Source organism: Salvia splendens, chromosome 3, assembly GCF_004379255.2.
Source record: "Salvia splendens isolate huo1 chromosome 3, SspV2, whole genome shotgun sequence".
NCBI lineage: Eukaryota > Viridiplantae > Streptophyta > Magnoliopsida > Lamiales > Lamiaceae > Salvia > Salvia splendens.
Window position 1 is genome coordinate 40,264,217 of NC_056034.1, and position 14,845 is coordinate 40,279,061.

Sequence of the window (14,845 nt, forward strand, 5' to 3'; positions counted from 1 at the left end):
TTAGATTTCAAAAGTTTGTTAATCAAATAAAATTTTCAGATTTCAAAATTTTAGTTCACTTCTAAAAAAACTCCTAGTATTGTCTAACAACTAAGTGGAGCTTGAATTAGAAAAAATATGGCTACATTCTATTATTAGTATGTTGTTCATTTATAAGTAATTTGTAAGCATGAGACCATCCACAACGGGACTCGCCGGCGTCTCGCGAGACCCCGGCGAGACGCGTTGCAGCCTCCATCTCGTCCCGTCTCGTCCTGCGTCTCGTCGCGCGTCTCGACTCGCCGAGCCAGGAGACGAGCTGTCTCGCCACGCGCCTAGGCGACGTGGCGCAGCCCGGCGTCGTGCGTGACGCCCACTCGCCGGCCCGCGAGTGGGCGTCGTCACGTGCTGACGCAATAAATATTTTTTTTTTTTAATTCGAATTTAAATAATAAAAAAAAATTTGTAACGGTATTATTACCGTTTTTTTGTTTTTTTTTTTATATTTTTTTTGTTTTTTATTAAATTTTTTACTCTATAAATACTCCTAAACCCATCCTCATTTACACACAACTACACATCTATTCTTCATATCATCTAAATTTTCTCTCAAATTTTCGCTGAAATTTTCATAACCCAACTCAAGATGTCCGGCGACGGCGAGGGCAACTATGGCGGCTCCGGCTCCGGCGGGTGGGATCTCAACTCATTCGGCGATTGGGAGAACATGATCAACACATTGGGCGGTGGAGGTTCGTCAACGCCGGGGACCCAGGGTTCGGCGACGCCGGGGGGGTACCAACCACCCAATTTTGACCTTGATGCATATGTTCGTCCCAACGTCCCGCGGTTTTCGCAGGGATTATCCCAGATCCGGGAGGATTTTCCAGTTGATCCCACGCCGGGAGTAGGCCGAGGCGGTGGAGGTGGGCGAGGCGGTGGAGGTGGCCGAGGCAGTGTACAACCCCAGACGGGCGAGGACGAGGAGGAAGAAGAGGAAGAGGAAGAGGATCTTGGGCTTGGCCGACATCCGTACAACAACCTCGAAACGATGGCGGTGTACAACGCCTGGATCACGGTCTCGTACGATCCCATCGTCGGGAATCAACAAACCCGGAAGTGTTTCTGGGAAAAGGTTGTCGAGGTCTACCACCAAATAAAGCCGAACCGCTCCCGCAAGCGCACAGTTAAAATGATCCGCTGTCACTTTGACCGAGTCGACCGACAGGTCAAAAAATTCTGCGGCATCTACTCGGCGGAAGAGGCGCGCTACCAAAGCGGCGCCACGGCCACCGACATTTTGACGTCCGCTTTGCGCGCCTACTACCAGGACGAGAGACATCAATTCAGATTTGTTGATGTTTGGCGCGCCGTCAAGGACGAGGAACGATGGGCCGGCGGTTTCCGCTCCAGCTCGGGCTCAAACTCGAAGCGCACGAAGCATACGGCGAGTGGCCAATACTCGTCTAGTGCTGGTGCGTCTGGTGGTGACACTGCTGAAGGCATCAGCCAACATGATGCTGAATCCCAGGAGTTTGCGGGTACGGTCGGCGATGCAGGAGGATCCGCGAGTAGGCGCCGTCGGCCGCAAGGGACGAAGGCGGCGAAAGCGGCTAGAGCAAGGAAGGGCCGAGGCGAATCAAGCCAGCCGGCCTCAGGATCGGGCTCGCGAGGAGGCTCGGACACACTTATGGTGGCGTACATGACCGCCACAATGGCGGACACTTCCCGCTTCTCGCACTCCCAATACGCGGCCTGGTGGAACGGAATTGTGCATATGGCAGCACAACTTGGCCTTCCGACTCCCCCTCAACCTCGACCGCCTCCGGAGGATGATTAGCCCTTCCGATTAATTTTTTTTTATTTTGTGTGTTTTTTTATTTTGTGTGTTTTTTTTATTTTGTGTGTTTTTTTATTTTGTGTGTTTTTTTATTTTGTGTGTTTTTTTATTTTGTTTTAATTTTAATAAAGTGTGTTTGTTTAAATTGAATTGGGTTTTAAAAAAATTATAAATTAAATTGAATGAATAGTAATTAAGAGACGGTATAGAGACGGTTAAGAGACGGAGCGTTGCAGGTTCCGTCTCTTAGTTAAGAGATGGAGGAAAAAAGGACAGTGGGGCCCTCAAATAGTGCTCAAATAGTAGTTAAGAGACGGTTTAAGAGACGGTATAGAGACAGCGTTGTGGATGGCCTGAGTCCATGCAAGAATCTAGTCGTTAAAGAAAGTATAATATAAATAAAAGTTGTTTGGTGAATTACCTAGATTTTGTAGTTAATTGTTGAATGGGTCAGTTGAAAAGAGAAGAAAAAGAATAATTGTTCATTAAAATAATACAGTAAGTAAGTTTGGTAGAGTTAATCGAGGATTGCGCTAATCTTCTCTCCTTCGGAATTCTCTTCCACTTTCTCTTTCCTCTTTCCCACCGCAACTTTCACCTCAGCCCTAAACCAAAATCTCCATTTCAATTTAGGTTTCCTCTCTGTCCACTTCAATTCAACCCCTCTCTCTCCGAATTCTGAATTCTATTCTCGTCTTCTGCTACTGTAATTCAAATCCTCTCACTCACGCCCCTTTCTTCCTATATTTGTTTCTTTTTTCATGGTGATGGGCTGAATTTTGTGGTAAAGCCTTCAGCTTTATCTGTTTAAGGGAAATTACTACCCGCCCCAGCTCCTCAATTTGTTTAATTTCAACTACGGGATAGTGAAACGGGAACTAGGGCACAAATGGCTAACCCGGAGTTAAGTATGAACCCTCAAATGGAGCAGATCCATGGCGAAATTCGCGACATCTTGCGAGCGCTCGCGTAATATCTCTCTCTCTCTCTCCTATTTACAATATATATCACGACGAGAGCAACGTTTCTTTATTTTCTCTTCTATTTTTATGTTTTATGTAACTTCTGCTGAGTTATTAGAGCCATTTGAAGTAGGATGTCCTATATTCCTTCGCATGATTAAAGATGGATAACAGACTAAATGCAGTTTCCCTAGCAAGACGTTTCCTTTTTGGTTCAAAATGGAGGATTTATGTTTGGTAAAGTAGTCTCATTACGTGATACAGAATGTCTTCTGCCAGTTTGCTTGCACTTTTTCCGCTTCTGCAATCTAATTAATGCTCTTCAACTTCTTTAAAGCTTTTAGCGTTTAGCTTTTGTTTCCCAACATGCAACTAACAGATGAATTGTTGTCAACTTGTCATATGGGGATTTCTTTTGTTTCTACTGTCAGTGATATCAGTTAATAAAGATACTCATAGACACTTCTTGATTACTAACCAGAAATGGCTTCCAAAAGCTGGATAAGATCAAAGACTCAACTAGACAGAGTAAACAGCTGGAGGAGCTTGCTGGGAAGATGAGGGAGTGCAAAAGGTGAATGCACATTCTGTGATGTCATTTCTCTTTATGACTTTCATTGATATGGAGTGAGTTATAAATGATACTCCGTCCATTCCATAGTAGTGGGGAGACATTTCTTTCCGGCACTGAGATTAAGAAAAAGGTGTGTAATGTACTCCCTCCGTTCCGCTGTTGTGGAGACGTTTCTTTTCGGCACGCAATTTAAGAAAAATGAGTTAAGTGAGTTAAGTAAAGGAAGAAAGGTGTGTAATGTACTCCCTCCGTTCCGCTGTTGTGGAGACGTTTCTTTTCGGCACGCAATTTAAGAAAAATGAGTTAAGTGAGTTAAGTAAAGGAAGAATAAAGTAGGAAATGAAAAAGGGAGAGATGAAGAGAGAAAAAACTAAGAGAAAGTAAAGTAAGTGAGAAGAAATGTGTTGACTTTTACTAGAAAGGGAAATGACCCTACTACTATGGAACATACCAAAATGGCAAATGACTCCATTACTATGGAACAGAATGAGTATTAAGAAAAAGACCATAAAGTAGAAGAGAGAAAAAAGTAAGAGTGAGAAAATGTGTTAACTAAAAAAGGAAATGACTTTATTACTATGGAACGCTCAAAATGGAAAAATGACTCCACTACTATGGAACGGAATGAGTACTTAGTATGTTAATAAACATCATGCGAGGTGTGTGTGGGGGGGGGGGTTGCATTCAATAACTATTATGAGCTGTAATTCAGCCTCAGGATGATGACTGTAACTTCTAATATCAGTGATTAAAATATAATTACTCATTTTTCCTTTTTTGGGGTTAGTGCCTTTAATTTATATTCTGACTTCTTAGATATGCTTCTTTTGAACATCCTCCACTTGTTGACCTCATATTTATTCTAGATTGGTTAAAGAATTTGATCGGGAAATCAAAGATGAGGAAAGCAGAAATCCTCCAGAGATTACCAAGCAGCTCAATGACGAGAAGCAATCCATGGTAATTACAGTGCATTTTAGTTGTCCAGTTGCCCTCTTGTCCTTATAGTTTTAACATTGTGTTCTTGAACCATTCATGTTTTATTTCCTCCATATCATTGTGGTTCACTAAGATTGTCTAGAATTACTAGAGGACGTGAATAATAAATATTGACTCAGGGAGCATTTACTTGTTTTCGTGCAAGAATTTAATGTCTTAATATACTTAATATCAAATCTAGTGTTAACTGCTAAGTATAAAGAGGATGTATAGTAACTGGATGGGTGCTACATTGCCAGTGGGTAATGTCATTGAGTATGGTGGTGTTCGTGGTTCGCTATAGTGTTCTTTTATGTTCTGGATGCGGCTGCAGTTCATATTTAAAGTGTGGTTTTGTAGGTTTCTTTGAACACTTAGAAGTTGACGCCCAATGCAATACCTGTGCGGAATGACTTATTTTGTTTAAATAGTATTTGGTTTTGGGTGTAATTAATGATTTATGTATTCTTTTATTTATTTTGCTTGCAGATCAAAGAGTTGAATTCATATGTAGCCTTGAGGAAGACGTAAGTACTCTATCTTGGTTCAATATTTTGAGTTCATATGTAGCCTTGTCTGAACAAGAAGATCTTAAAACATATATTAACATCTTGTCGCACAATATGTGAATGACGCTTTAACCATGGTCACCTTTATGCCATTATTCCATTTTGTTCATTGTATGAACTTATGGGGATCTGGCGGTTATTATGCATTGATAATAGTATATGATAATGATTTCAGATACTCTCCGTCAAACTATATTAGTTCTCCATTTCCATTGTGTTTCGCAGTAGGTATGTAACTCTAGAAATCAGATTCGTGTGCGTACGTAATGATTTCTGCTAAATGGCTTCAGATGCTCTTCATTATATTTTTGGTCCGCTACAACGTTTCAGGATGGGTCCACAGTTTTTGCTTCTGTGTTAAATAATACTGTGAAGCTGGTTCATGTTCATGTCAGATTTAGCTAGGCTGTATTTTGACAGAATCTTATCCATCCTACGGGATTACTCACACGTTTGAAAAACTCTATTTCTGTAAACAATTTAACGTTCCTCTTCTTATGAAAATGGATTGAGTAATGTGATACCCCATCAGCTATTATATTTCTATATCTCTGTAAAATATGTATGTTCTTACTTTTTATTTTTTCTGCTCTATCTTTTTTTTGTCGATGCAGTTACATGAGCACATATGGGAACAAGAGGGTTGAACTTTTTGATATGGGTGGTGCCAGTGATCCCACAGCTGAAGAAAATGTATTAGTTGCATCAGGTGCTATTACAGACTCAGCCTTAACTTTTCTGGTGATAACATGTGATGATACATAGGAGAGAAAGTGAGAAGAAAATGCTATGCTGTCAAATTTATAGGGGAATAGCTACACTTTATCTATTTATGGTTTTAGTTTGCTTCTGAGTATAACTGCAGTATAAGTTTTCGTTCAATTATCTTTGAATCTTCTATTCAATAGTTCTTGTTTTGATCTTTATTGCTGACTTTTCTTTCCATCTTCATTTATTAATGTAGAAATGTCAAATCAGCAGCTTATTGATGCTGGAACGAAGTCAATGGATGAAACTGACCAAGCTATTGAGCGCTCCAAACAGGTGGAATAAAATTTACATCCGTTCTTGAATGCTAGATTTGGTTTATGATGGAATTTAAACTTCTGGCTTATTGTTAGGTTGTTCACAAAACTCTTGAAGTGGGAACACAAACTGCTACTACACTGAAGGGCCAAGTGAGTGAACCACATACTATTGTTATCAGAGCCTTAATTGCTTCACTCTGCATCACTGATGTGTTTTCCAATGCACACAGACTGAACAAATGGGTCGTGTAGTCAATGAACTGGACACAATCAATTTCTCTATAAAAAAGGCTTCACAACTTGTAAAAGAGATTGGAAGACAGGTAGACTTGTCAGAAATTCTAATCTAAACTCTATCTACCATATATTGTGATATTTTGCAAGTTAGTACTATCTGGCATGAGATAGTGGTACTAATTTGTGCAAAAATTACATTTTTCACATCTGGATGAATTAAAACCTTATAGGACTAGATTGAATATCTCTACTTTTAACAAGGCTAAAGTATGTGTTTCCAGGTGGCTACTGACAAATGCATCATGCTGTTCCTTTTTCTGATTGTATGTGGGGTTATTGCCATAATCGTTGTGAAGGTATTTCCCGTACCTCTGTTATTTCTTTCACAATGTCAATTGTACCCTCGTTCTTTAATGGTTAGGTAACTCTTACTCCGTCGTATATTGGGAAAGAATATCTTGATTTCTCTATTCTTTTTTTTGTTTGTATATATATGACATCTTATGTTTAAGATGACGTGTTGTTCGTGACAAGCATGTCAACTGACAATCTGGAGCCGCGTATTTTAACAGATTGTGAATCCAAACAACAAAGACATAATGGACATACCTGGACTAGCGCCTCCTGCTCCTACAACAAGAAGATTGTTGCATGTAAAGCCTACAGAATTTTTTGAGTAAAAAATCGACATCTCAGAGGCAGTACAGATTATTGAGAATCATTGTGATCCTGGTGTGTTTTCATTATGAGGTTGCTTGAGTTGTGCATATTAGTGTGTTAACTTCTCTGTGTAAATTGTGGTACCTTGACATTTCACTTGTACTTGTTCCATTGTGTTGTATTGGTGTGAATCGCATAGCCATTACTCTTGGTGTAAACATTTTGGGAGAGGTTGCATTTGTACCCATTTCATTATCCTAAACTAAGAATTTCACTAATTTTGGTTTTATGAAATCATTACAAATTTTGGTTGCATCATGTTATTAACAGCTCTTCATTAGGTTTCTGTTTAAGTCTACATTATTTGCACTAACCAGCAGCGTTTTTTTTTGGCAAATTGGTGGATATCATAACCTATCTTCCAATATATAGTACTCCTATAATTCATTTATGTATTTATATCACCAAATGGTCCTAATTTAAATTTAATATATGGGCTTAAATTGGTTAGGAATAATGTTAGGTTTGTGCTAACCAAAATCAATGCTGCATGGAAGCCACCGTTTGTGTGTTGGATCCACGTTTTTATTATCAAATTATTGAATGAAGTTACACTGAAGTAAAAAACCACTATCATTGAGGCAATCAAAATATTTAGTAGAGCATGCTTGTATTCCTCCATAATAGTATATCATTATTTATTTGTAAGAAAATTGCTGTCTTGCCGCTTTCTAGAAAAAATTTGACTCGGTCACATACCTAAAAAAGGTAACTAACAAACCTCACACAAAAGTATTTGGACTTTCAAGGTTATTAATATACAATTAAGCTAAGCTACTTACCAAAATTTCCAATTTGCACTTAGAGCATCTGCAGCAGCGGACGTCGGACCGGCGTGCCGGACGTCCGCGCGGGACGTCCGCCATTAGGCAGGCGTGAGGCGGACGCGGACGTCACTTGCGGACACCGGAGTTCCGCGGATTTTCGACGACGTCCGTCGGGATGTCCGCCATTGCGGATTTCCGACGGACGTCCCGATTTTTAATTTTTTTTATAATTATTGTGGATGTCCGCCATTGTGCAGTGGGATGTCCTTATGACGTGGCAGAAGGTGTTTTTGAGAAATCCGTCGCGTCCCACTGTGGATCCTCTTAGTCATCTTTTAGATTTTTAATTGGTATGTACAAATTAGTATGTGCTTCGCATCAATTGGAATTATTATGAACTTAGTCATGCTCCCTAATCCAAATTTGGTGTTTTGGAAAATTAAGAAATTTAAATTGTAGTGGATGAGAGGGATTTCGTTGAGTTGAGCCGACCACCAAGTGCATGGATAGATAAAATAAAAATAATAGAGGCATCTTAAAATCTTAATTATTGAATTATTTTAATTATTATTGTGGATTTTCATTTGACAGGTCGTTTTCTTGAGTCCTAGGACCCTATAACAAACACCATCTATTCAGACTTCTTCAGTCCAACTACAAGGGCTCTGAATTTGGGTTTGAATGATACACTTCATGTCAAAATTAAGAACGAACAAGATATTGTTACATAGGAAAAACACACACAGAAAACATAAATTCATTTAATGTATTTTTTTTTACCTTGTGAAGTTGACTTATAAATTTATATACATACAGTATAATATTTGAATTATTTTTATTTGAGTCCGTGGCAATAAATGAAGTACCAGTAGAGTTGAAAGTGTGGCTCAATTGTTCATCCGCACTATTGCGATATAGACAAATGGGATATATTCCATAAATTCAATTATTTTTCATCTTATCTTATTTTGACCTCAGACAAAATTTAAGGAATCTTATGGTGCATAAGCTTTAAATCTAACTCACTTAAAAATCTACACAAGCTCTACCTCGCCACTATCAACAAAATCTAATTTAATTTGTTAATTTCTAAATTCTAATCAAATATGTAAAACAAAATTAATCATGATTAGATGTGGCCGCGTGCACGCCCTAGAAACCAACTCTAATTCAACTACAACTCGATTTTAGAGGGGAATCTTAGTTTGAATAATACTTCCTCCCTCACTCATTTTATCATTTTTTATATTCCATAATAGTAGATTCATTTATAAAAATCAACTCATTTATTCTCTCTTACTTTATTTTCTTTTCATTTTATTTAATACAATTTTTCTTAAGTCGCTAACCGAAAAGAAAGGCCTCACTATTACGGAACGGAGGGAGTAGTATAAAAATTGTTTAGAAGTAGATTCTCCTCATATAATTCAGTGAAGATGTGGGTCTTAGATTCTGTGTAGTGTGCGTCCTAATTAAGACACCACTTGTTCATCTGTACTATGTTTTGCTTTCGTTTTCACTTTCATTTTCCGACAAGAAAATTAATAATCTTGGGTGAAATGATTTTTAATTTTACAAGAAACGCAACAAACGCAGTGAATTAAGCCCCAATTTCTTTATTTTATTACCGGTCCCCAACAAACCATGTCTAGATTTCCTCTCTCTCTCTAAAATCGCCGGCGATTTTAGAGACCTGACACGTCTGCAGATCAAATCCCACATCAACTAGAGTCACTTGTTACAATCTCGAGTGCAATTTACTTATCCGCGAGAAACCAACAACGTGAGTTGGTCTAATGGAAGTTTTCCCCTTCCCTTTTTTGAGACCAAAGCTGGAGTCTTTACGGTTTAGTTGACCTATCTTGCCTTCTAAATTTGTAGAATAGAGCTGTTATTTGGCATGTGGGTTGCTCTTGTTTGGGTGCAAAGATGTTTGGGTGTGATTTTCTTGGATTTCTGGGGTTGTAGCGAGGCTGATTGAGATTGATTCCTTTCTTAGCGCTTCAAAGTTTCAATCTTTTTTTACTTGTGGGTGTTTCTTGATTTTATCGAAAAATGGAGACTAAGTTTGGTGGAAAGCTGCATAATTTCTATGGGCCGGTGGTGCCAGAGGTGGGGATGAAGAGTAATGAATGGGATTTGAATGATTGGAGATGGGATGGTGATCTGTTTGTGGCATCTCCTGCTCCTACAGATTGTACAACTAGGCAGCAGCCCTTGAACAATGATGAAATGAATGAGAGGGAGATTAGGGATTTGGAGAAAAGGATAAGGGATGTTGAGGTTGAAAAGGAAGATGTTGGTTCACTTAATTTGAAGCTGGGGCAGGAAGAGTATGAGTTGGAAGGGAAGAGTGGGAAGAAGAGTAAAGTCTCCAGTGGTATCCCCCCGGCACCTACCCGTGCTGTTTGTCAAGTAGAGGATTGCAAGGCTGATCTGAGCACTGCAAAGGATTATCACCGTAGGCATAAAGTCTGTGACATGCATTCTAAGGCTACGAGTGCTGTGGTGGCGAATGTTGTGCAAAGATTTTGTCAGCAGTGCAGCAGGTCCAAATGATGCTCACACTCTCATATTTTAGGCTGTGAGCTGTTTATTAGATGGTGTAAATCTGTTTGCCATTGCAGGTTTCATGTTCTTCAAGAATTTGATGAGGGGAAGCGTAGCTGTCGCAGGCGGCTAGCTGGCCACAACAGACGGCGTAGGAAAACACATCCTGAGAATGTGCTAAATGCAGCCAACCAGAATGATGAGAGGGGGAGTAATTACTTACTCATCACTCTGCTGAGGATACTCTCCAATCTACAACGTAAGCAAAATCACAGGTTTAGCATTTAGGGATAGTTTGAGTGTTAGCTTTTGCATTACATCAATGAGGACACACAATGTTCTTGGTGGTTACCCTCGAGGCAGCAAAACCTGACAGCTAATGTATATCGGCTGTGTTTGTGAGCTTACTTCCATAATATATGTTGCAAATTGTACATCATTAATTTGGGGGGAAGCTTGGAGTCTTGAAAGCATAACTATTTTTTGCAAAAATGTGTGTTCTATAAGTATCAAACAAAAAATGGTCTTGACTTCCACACTTAATGACTCAACCTTTCTCTGAAAAGCAAGCTGAGTATGCTAGTTGACTGTTTGTTGGAATAATTCTTGCTCTGGAAACATATGATACATATTCATGTTGGGAGCCATTTTGGTTGTTCGGGTAATGACGTGAGAGTTTCAAAAAATCTAAAATGACCATAAATTAGTTCCATTACCATTACTATGAAGCTGGTCATATGGAACATTGACCATAGATTGACTTGTAGGGCTGATTTTCGTTAACTGGTTAGTCAAAATGTTGACATAGTAAAACTGAAACTAGGTTCATCAGAGATATATCGTCCTCAAAAGCATATCTCATACTATATTAAACACTTACAGATTGATATATTTTGAGGGTACATGATAAGTTTTGAAATTTATATGGTCCAGAATTTAAGTGAAAAGTCATTAGATGTTGTTTCTCCAAATTTTTCTTTCCTTGTTTTCTCAGCTTGAGCTTTTCTGATTAGCAACATGATTAAGTTACTTAACAATTGCAGTCAATAGCTCCGATCATACCAAGGATCAGGATCTACTGTCTCATCTCTTGAAAAACCTTGCAAGTGTTGCCAGTCCAACAAATGAGAGAAATCATACTGAATTGCTACCTATATCTCAGGACACACAGAATGTGGGGACGTCTTCAGGGGCTGCTCAAAAGGTGAAAATCTGATCCACAACGACGTGATTGTGTTTCGTTTCTTCTGACTGTGTTTTACCTCCAGGACCTTCCTACTGGTACTGGCCTAGATGCATCTGATTTGACCAAAACAAGGGCGTTAACTGATAAGACTGCAGGTGAAGTAGTACATAATGCATCCACTTCAGGATCTCCTTTACTTTTCAGAGAGAACACAAGCAACTCTGTTCAAGGGAAGACAGATAATACAAGGACCCAACTGAACAATATTGATTTAAATAATGAATATGATGGCTCTCAAGACTGCTTGGAGGAGGATCCTTTTGCCCATAAAAATCTTGGAGATATGTCTTGTGCTGGCCCTTTATGGTTATGTAAGGATTCTCAGCTGCCTAGCCCACCTCAAAATAGTGGGAATTCAGGTTCCACACCGAGCCAGTCGCCATCTACATCTAGCGGAGAGACACAGGTTTCATCTTAAACCTTCCTGCAGCAGATGCTACCTTTTATGGGAAGGAGGACTGGGGTGGGGGTAACTGAGATCAAAGTCGCGTTTCTGTAATTGGGAATGTTTAGACACATAAATGTTACTGTGTGGTTCGAGTATTATGACAGGCTTCAGTGCATGCATAAGTTTATCATCATGAGATAAACTCTTGACAAAATCTGTTCCTTCTCAATACGGATTTCTGACAAAATTGATTCCTATCATTATAGTATTTCTCGAGATAGAAAGTAGCCAATATATACAGTTCCCTACATGGCAGGATATAGTTGTAATTTTCAAAATTTGTTTGCAGAGTCGCACAGATCGGATTGTCTTCAAGCTGTTCGGGAAAGAACCAAATGATTTCCCTCTTGTTCTGAGGAAACAGGTGCATTTACTGCTTCTACGGTCAATATGTTTTCAAGTTTGCTTTTCATTTCATCTCTAAGGTATTACTTGGTTTCAGATTCTTGATTGGCTTTCAAGTAGCCCGACAGATATGGAAAGCTACATCCGACCTGGTTGTATTATCCTGACAATATATTTACGCATGGAGAAGTCTTGCTGGGACAGGGTAAGTTTGATTAGGTAGAACTTAGAAGTATTGGTTTTGTTTCGTCAGTCGTTAGATCATCATAGTCTTACTTTCATTGGTTGATCAGGATTGACACTAGACCAACATGTCATTCCAAAGTTTTATAAATATTGCGTGTAACTGCTAACACTAATGTTGTTTGCAGCTTTACTGTGATCTCACATCCAGTTTGAGAAGGCTTCTTGATTCATCTACTGATCCATTCTGGAAGACAGGATGGATATATGCTAGATTACAACATCGTGTCACATTTATTTATAATGGTGCATTCTGATTATTGATTCTATGTCTTTATTGCAATTTCTTGTGCAGTCTTTATTGGATGGTAAGGCTGACAAATATTTATATGCTTCAGGCCAGGTTGTGTTAGACACACCCCTCCCTGTGAAAAACAACCAAAGTTGCAGAATATCGAGTATCAAGCCAATTGCTGTTACTGTGTCAGGGAGTGTCCAGTTTGAAGTCAAAGGATACAATTTGACTCGTTCCACAGCAAGGTATTCTAGTTTGACATGTATCGGTTTCTTGGCATTGGATACGGTTTTTGTTTCCCATTTTTGTTTCCCTTTAATTTTTTTGGTAATAAATCTAATTTGCCTCAGGTTACTATGCACTCTAGAAGGGAAGATTCTAATTCAGGAAAATTGTGCTGATATGAGAGAAGGATCAGATGCTTTGATTGAACATGATGAGATTCAGTCGTTCAACTTCTCTTGTGCTGTACCAGACGTTATTGGAAGGGGATTCATTGAGGTGGTGCCACTTTGGCATATTGTACTGTTTATCCCTGCTGAATTGTATCTTGTTGTTCGTCCCACTCTCTAACCACTGACTTTATACAACTATTGGATTAGGTTGAGGACTACGGTCTCAGCAGCAGCTTCTTTCCATTCATCGTCGCAGAGAAGGATGTCTGCTCTGAAATTTGTACTCTGGAAAGTTCTATCGAGCTTCCTGATTCAGCTAATACAGATGATAATGCACTAGAAATCAGGAACAAAGCTCTGGACTTCATACACGAAATGGGTTGGCTGCTCCACAGAAGCCACTTGAAAGTTAGGTTAGGTGATGTGGATCCATTCCCTTTCGAACGTATCAGGTGCCTTCTCGAGTTCTCCATCGATCATGACTGGTGCGCTGTAGTGAAAAAGCTATTAAGCGCTGTATTTGATAGTGTTGTGGACTTGGGACTAGATTATTCCAATATAGAAGCTTTGCTGGATATTGGCCTCGTTCACCGAGCTGTTAAGCGAAATTGTGTGGCCATGGTGGAGTTTTTATTAAGTTATCACGTCGACAAGACAGGAGAGCGAGTACATAAGCTGGTCGACGAGGGTGGCTTCTTGTTCAGGCCAGATGCCATGGGGCCTGGTGGATTGACTCCTCTTCACGTGGCAGCCAGTTTAGAGAGGTGTGAGGATGTTGTGGATGCGTTGACAGAGGATTCTGGATCGGTATGCTCGTTTAATCTCAGAGTAACATTTCTTTAGGTGATGATAGATTAGGTTGACAATACATATATGATTAATTGAGTAATAATGTGTTGTGCAGGTGGGGATTGAAGCATGGAAAAATGCTCGTGACAGCAGCGGGTTGACACCCCACGACTATGCATGCCTCCGTGGTCACTACTCGTACATCCACCTAGTGCAGAGGAAGCTGAACAAGAAACGGGGAAAAGGGCATGTGATGGTTGACATCCCTAGAGTGTTAGAGAAGAGCAAGAAGCAAAAGGTGGTGAAATACGCGCCTTTGGAGAGCGAGAAACGTTGCAGGCAATGTGAGCAGAAACTGGTGTATGCAAGGCATAGAGGGTCGGTGAATATATACAAACCATTAATGGTTTCACTGGTTGCGATAGCTGCAGTGTGCGTCTGCACAGCGCTGCTCTTCAAGAGCTCGCCGGAGGTGTTTTGTTCATTCCATCCCTTCAGGTGGGAGCTGTTGAAGTATGGATCCCAATAGTGAGGGAAGAGAGTTGATGTTTGATGATGATGATGATTGTTCTTGTCTAAAAATGTAAGTTATTTTGTTGATGGTTCTTGTCTAAATGTAAGTTGTTATAGAGATGAATTGATGAAGATTTTAAAATACAATAATACACATGTCTTTACGACTTTAAATCTTTCTGATTTATTCGGTATTAAGGATGTGGTAGTAATACCTTAATCCTCATGTTACTCTTTTATGATAAATCCATTGAAGAAGAGTGATGTGTAGAGATGGGAACATAAAAATGTGTTAGAAAATGTAGTGTTTATTGTTGGCTGTTTACGAATTACACCAAAATCCTTCTTGAACTCAAAGTGGAATCAGCAGCATTTATCAAATTTCCGTTTAAATTAGGATTATTCACACTCCAATTTTAACATTTTC

The 14,845-nt window shown here is 39.5% G+C and overlaps 2 protein-coding genes across 2 annotated transcripts; both read left to right on the top strand.

The window, feature by feature from the left end:
- The first annotated feature begins 2,328 nt into the window (after window positions 1-2,328).
- On the top strand, window positions 2,329-7,142 carry LOC121796040 (novel plant SNARE 13-like). The gene is made up of 10 exons (XM_042194736.1): window positions 2,329-2,788; window positions 3,263-3,355; window positions 4,222-4,315; window positions 4,823-4,860; window positions 5,517-5,611; window positions 5,867-5,946; window positions 6,024-6,080; window positions 6,161-6,253; window positions 6,449-6,523; window positions 6,740-7,142. Exons 1-10 carry the CDS (start codon window positions 2,709-2,711, stop codon window positions 6,845-6,847), a joined length of 813 nt encoding a protein of 270 aa, XP_042050670.1. The 5' UTR covers window positions 2,329-2,708; the 3' UTR covers window positions 6,848-7,142.
- Window positions 7,143-9,155: 2,013 nt separating this feature from the next.
- On the top strand, window positions 9,156-14,592 carry LOC121796039 (squamosa promoter-binding-like protein 1). The gene is made up of 11 exons (XM_042194735.1): window positions 9,156-10,203; window positions 10,282-10,463; window positions 11,248-11,408; window positions 11,473-11,856; window positions 12,188-12,262; window positions 12,341-12,448; window positions 12,615-12,732; window positions 12,825-12,966; window positions 13,072-13,222; window positions 13,324-13,923; window positions 14,021-14,592. Exons 1-11 carry the CDS (start codon window positions 9,710-9,712, stop codon window positions 14,432-14,434), a joined length of 2,829 nt encoding a protein of 942 aa, XP_042050669.1. The 5' UTR covers window positions 9,156-9,709; the 3' UTR covers window positions 14,435-14,592.
- Window positions 14,593-14,845: the final 253 nt, after the last annotated feature.